At 36.2% G+C, this 5,398-nt stretch overlaps 1 protein-coding gene across 1 annotated transcript; it reads left to right on the top strand.

The window, feature by feature from the left end:
* Positions 1-366: 366 nt before the first annotated feature.
* Positions 367-4,749, top strand: EAH_00062200 (methyltransferase domain-containing protein, putative; the record flags this gene model as incomplete). The annotated part of the gene is made up of 6 exons (XM_013393266.1): positions 367-414; positions 657-836; positions 1,246-1,308; positions 3,352-3,471; positions 3,888-4,013; positions 4,537-4,749. 6 exons carry the CDS (start codon positions 367-369, stop codon positions 4,747-4,749), a joined length of 750 nt encoding a protein of 249 aa, XP_013248720.1.
* Between the last annotated feature and the right edge of the window lie 649 nt (positions 4,750-5,398).

Below are 5,398 nucleotides of genomic sequence, written 5' to 3'. Positions count from 1 at the left end.
ATATATTATATATTATATATTATATATTATATATTATATATTATATATTATATATTATATATTGTATACTGTATATTATTATATATTTTGTGTTTTATATTATATATTATTATATATTATTCATATCTACGGGGCCTTAATGCAGCGCAGCCTAGCTGTGGGGTGTCTACGCAGCTATGGGGTGTCTTTGCATTTGTGGAGTGTCTGTGCATCTGTGGGGTGTCTTTGCATCTGTGGGGTGTCTGTGCATCTGTGGGGTGTCTGCTCATCTGTGGGGTGTCTGTGCAGGTGATGCTGGGCCCTTTTGAGTGCTGTAAATTGCTGCTAGATACGCGCACCGGCAGCAAATTAAAGCTGAGGGAGAAAATGGATTTGTTTTTTGTTGATTACGATATGCTGCCTCTTCTCATTCAAGTGAGAACTATATGTATTAGTTTTTAGGGTTTATTAGGGTTTAGTAGGGTTTATCAGGGTTTGTTAGGGTTTGTGAGGGTTTATTAGGGTTTAGTAGGGCTTGGTAGTGTTTATTAGGGTTCATGAGGGTTTACGAATGCTATATATACTCTTTCCAGGGTTTACCGTTTAGGGTTTAGGGTTTAGGGTTTAGAGTTAAGGGTTTAGGGTTTAGGGTTTGGGTTTGTTGCTGGCTGCTTTAGGAGAATTATCTAACAGGCATATCTCAGGGTTTGCAGCAGCGAAGTACTTTATCATCCTCGAAGGAGACACCTGTGGGGTGTAGAGGGACGCCTTCAGCAGAGCTGGAGTCTCTAATCTGCTGCAGCAAAGCTGCTGCTGCACTTAGCAGAGCAGACACCGCAAACTCGGTTCTTAGATCTGTAAGCAGAGGCCGACCAAACATTTGCAGAAAAACACAGTAAACATGCAGCTCTACACCCACGCATACACCCGAGGGTGTATGTACATATATATATATATATATATGCATGCATTCTGGGGTGTATATACACCGCAAGCATTCTGGGGTGTATATACACGGCAAGCATTCTGGGGTGTATGTATATACACCTCATCTATAGGGTGTATATACACATCAAATATGAAGTGTATATACACCTTAAATACGAAGTATATATATACTTACATTGTATTATTTCTGGGGTGTCTGCGCATACAGCTGAAACCATGTGGGGTGTATGCACGTACACTTGAAGGTGTTTGTTTTTGTTTCTGTTTGTTTTATTTTTAATTTTTTAATTTTTTTTATCTTTTTATTTTGTTTTATAGAGTCAGGATTGGTCGCTGCTCTCCGTCATCGGCGCCTTCTGCTGTTTGAATGTCCCAGCCGAAGTGAGTGCTTATAAATGTATTTTTGTCTCTTCTTTCTTGTTGTTGCTGCTGCTGCTGCTGTTGTTGCTGTTGTTGCTGCTGTTGTTGCTGTTGTTGTTGTTGTTGTTGTTGTTGCTGTTGTTGTTGCTGCTGCTGTTATTGTTGTTGTTGCTGTTGTTGTTGTTGCTGTTGTTGTTCTTGTTGTTGTTGCTGTTGTTGTTGTTGTTGCTGTTGTTGTTCTTCTGTCTCCTTTTTCCTCTGTCTCCGTTTAATCTTTTGTCTCCTTTTGATTTTTTGTCTGCTGTTTATATTTTATCTCCTTTTAATCCTCTGCCTTTTTTAACTTTTTTGTCCCTTTTTTATTCATTTGTTTTTTATTTTCTGTCTCCTTTTCACTTTTTGTCTCCGTTTAATCTTCTGTCTCCTCTTTATCTTTTGTCTCCTTCTATTTTTCTGTCTCCTTTTTTCTTCTGTCTCCTTTTACCTTTTTTGTCTCCTTTTATATTCATCTGTATCCTTTTAATTTTCCGTCTCCTTTTATATTTCTGTCTCCATTTCAATTTTTTGTCTCTTAATTTTTGTCTCCTTTTTAATTTTGTCTCTTAAATCTTCTGTCTCCTTTTATTTTTCTGTCTCCTTTTTAATTTTTAGTCTCCATTTTAATTTTCTGTCTCCATTTTAATTCTTTATCTGTTTTAATTTTGTCTCCTTTTTAATTTTGTCTCCTTTTTAATTCTTTATCTCCTTTTTAATTCTTTATCTCCTTTTTAATTTTGTCTCCTTTTTAATTCTGTCTCCTTTTTAATTTTGTCTCCTTTTTAATTCTGTCTCCTTTTTAATTTTTAGTCTCCATTTTAATTTTCTGTCTCCATTTTAATTTTCTGTCTCCATTTTAATTCTTTATCTCCTTTTTAATTTTGTCTCCTTTTTAATTCTTTATCTCCTTTTTAATTTTGTCTCCTTTTTAATTCTTTATCTCCTTTTTGATTTTGTCTCCATTTAAATTTTTTGTCTCCTTTTTGATTTTGTCTCCTCTTTAATTTTGTCTCTTTTTAGGTTCATAAGCTTGGGGGTTTTATTCCGCGTGCTAATTTCCCTTCTTGGCTCGGCCGCAACAGGTAAACCTCTTTTTAGGGTTTAGGGTTTAGGGTTTAGGGTTTAGGGTTTTTCGGTGGCTAGATCCATCTGCTGCACAGGAGGAGACGGAAAGGAGACAGGAGACAAATGCTGCATGCGCCGTCTGTTTATTTTTATTGTTTGTTTCTAAATAGTCTTTGCATGCATCTCTCTCTTTTCTTCGTTTTCTTCTTTGTCTTAGTCTACACAGTGCTCGCCGTAGGCTCTATATATACATAATATATATATATATATGTTTATATATATTTTCATATATATTTACATATATATATATATACATATATATTTGTATATATTTATCTGTGTGCATATCTATTAGCATATATTTATGTTTATATAAAGGCGTATTTGTATACACGTGTACGTATACATATATATATATATATGTATATATATATGTATATATGTGCATAGAAATTCATATATGTATATATATACATATAATATATATATATATATATGTAAATATATAATGTTAAATATTTATAAACACTTAAATGCATGCATGAGGGTATAAATGTTTCTTTATGCATTTATATATTTTTTGTGTATTTGTTTGTCTGCATGCATGCAGCACACAAACAAAGAACAGAAGACTCTTCTCTGAGTTGCTTCTTCATCTTTTAAAAATCCCTACTGCCGGCTCCAGCATTGGGTCCTTAAAACTCTCTGGCTACCTCGACGCCTTATACACCATGGCAAGGGTTTAGGGTTTAGGGTTTAGGGATTAGGTCTTGAGGGCTTAGGGTTTTAGGTCTTGAGGGTTAAGGGTTTAGCGGTTTAGGATTCAGGTCTTGAGGGTTTAGGGGTTTAGGGTCTATAGGAACTCAGTCTAGCATAAGAGTGGGGAGGCCCCTGTAAACCACCTAGGGTTTAGGGTTTAGGGTTTAGGGTTTAGGGTTTAGGGTTTAGGGTTTGTGTATGCAGATAGTAGCACCGCTGGCTCGGGGAGGAGACCCTCAGGAGACAGTTGATAGACTGGCGGCCTACGGGCTTAGGAGAGAGCATCTGTTAGAACATATGCAGTCTCTAATGCTAAAGAAGCAGGTGCGCCTCTAAACCCTAAACCCTAAACCCTAAACCCTAGGGGGTCAAGGTGTGCGTTTGGATGCGTCTGTTAACACATTTTCTGCTTGTTCTCTTGTTTAATCTTGAGGTGTATATGCATCTTCTACACTCATTTTAATAATAATAATAAATGCCGATGGCTGACAACTCGGAAGAAGACAAAAAAGGGATGTACATATGAGCTGTTTGTGCTGCTGCTGCTGCTTGTGCTGCTGCTGCTGCCGTTTGCCCTGTTGCTGCTTCTGCTTCTGCTGCTGCTGTTTGTGCTGATTCTGCTGCTGCTGTGTGTGCTGCTGCTGCTATCTGTACTTCTTCTGTTGCTGCCTGTGCTGCTTCTGCTGCTGTATGTGCTGCTTCTGCTGCTGTTTGTGCTGCTGCTGCTGCTGCTGCTGCAGACAAGGCTATACGATTTAGTAGAGAGCCGCAGCAAGGCAGCTTTTACTCGTCTCTGTTCTTCAATACAGCAGCAGCTGTGCATACAGCCGAAACGAACACGCAGCGGCCCCCAATCCCTTAAAGAGGTATGGTTATATTTATATTTATATTTATATTTATATTTATATTTATATTTATATTTATATTTATATTTATATTCTTATTCATAATCATATTTATATTTATATTTATATGTTTTTTTAATATGCATATTATAGCTGTCTTTGGTGTATAAAGTACTTGCATGCACATCCTTCTCTTATTGTATATAATAAGTATTAAATATATTATATATAATAACTATTAAATATATTATATATCAATAATATTAAATATATTATATATCATAAATATTAAACATATTATAAATAACTTTAATATATTTTTACAGTTATGTACGCATATACCTATATGCATAATATATAATATATATACAAACATGTCTACACAAATATATATTATATATATAGATGTTTACTTGCCTATGAACAAATAAACAAACAAACAAATAAATAAATAAATAGGTATATAAATAAATAGGTATATATATATATATATATATATGCATGCATCTGAAGGTGGTGTTTGCGTATTGGGGTGTATATGCAGGTGATAGAGCGAGAAGAAGGAGATGTCTCTGGTGAGGAGACGGATGAAGAAGAGACAGAAGGAGACAGTGCAGCAGCAGCAGCAGCAGCAAAGCGAGACAACTCTGCTGCTAATAAGAAAGCAGGGTCTAGAGCAGCAGCAAAGACAGTCCAAACAAAAGCGCGAGGCAGAGGAGGAGGGGTTAGAAAAGAAAGAAAAGTTAAAAATGCATGAACAATTATATTTTACTTCAGGTGTACGTACACCTCAACTTTAGGTAAATGCATGCAGATGCACCGTCACCCAATGCTCTCTCTTTTTGCTGCGCAAACCCTAAACCCTTGCACACCCCAAACCCTAAACCCTAAACCCTTATAGAACAAACAACATATCTCTGCTTGTTTATTTTGGCTTTTTAAACAGACTGACGCTCTCATCATTTGCTATCTGCTCTCATACGCGGGGTCGAGGGTTTAGGGTTTAGGGTTTGCGTTTAAGGCCCTCCACTTTAGGAATATTAGGGTTTTATGTTTAGGGTTCAGGGTTTAGGGTTTTAGGGTTTAAATTTAGGCTTTGGTGTTTAGATTTAAAGCCTTACGGCACTTAGGGTTTACATTTTAAGACCTAGGGTTTAGGGTTTAAGGTTTGTGTTGTAGGGCCTAGGGTTTAGGGTTTAGGGTTTAGGGTTTAGGGTTTGGGGTTAAGAAGCTACGCTTAGGCGAGCTAGCACTGGCGGTGTCTGTGCAAAGAACAATCATCCGCTCTGCATGCGCACTCACGCTATATATATACGCATATATATATATATATATATGTATATATATATATGTATGTATATATAGTATATGCATATATAATATATATATAAGTATATATATATATA

Source organism: Eimeria acervulina, genomic scaffold, assembly GCF_000499425.1.
Source record: "Eimeria acervulina Houghton genomic scaffold, Eah_scaff1686, whole genome shotgun sequence".
Classification (NCBI taxonomy): Eukaryota; Apicomplexa; class Conoidasida; order Eucoccidiorida; family Eimeriidae; genus Eimeria; species Eimeria acervulina.
The sequence above is the reverse complement of the archived record's forward strand: the minus strand, read 5'-3'. Positions and strand labels throughout refer to the sequence as shown.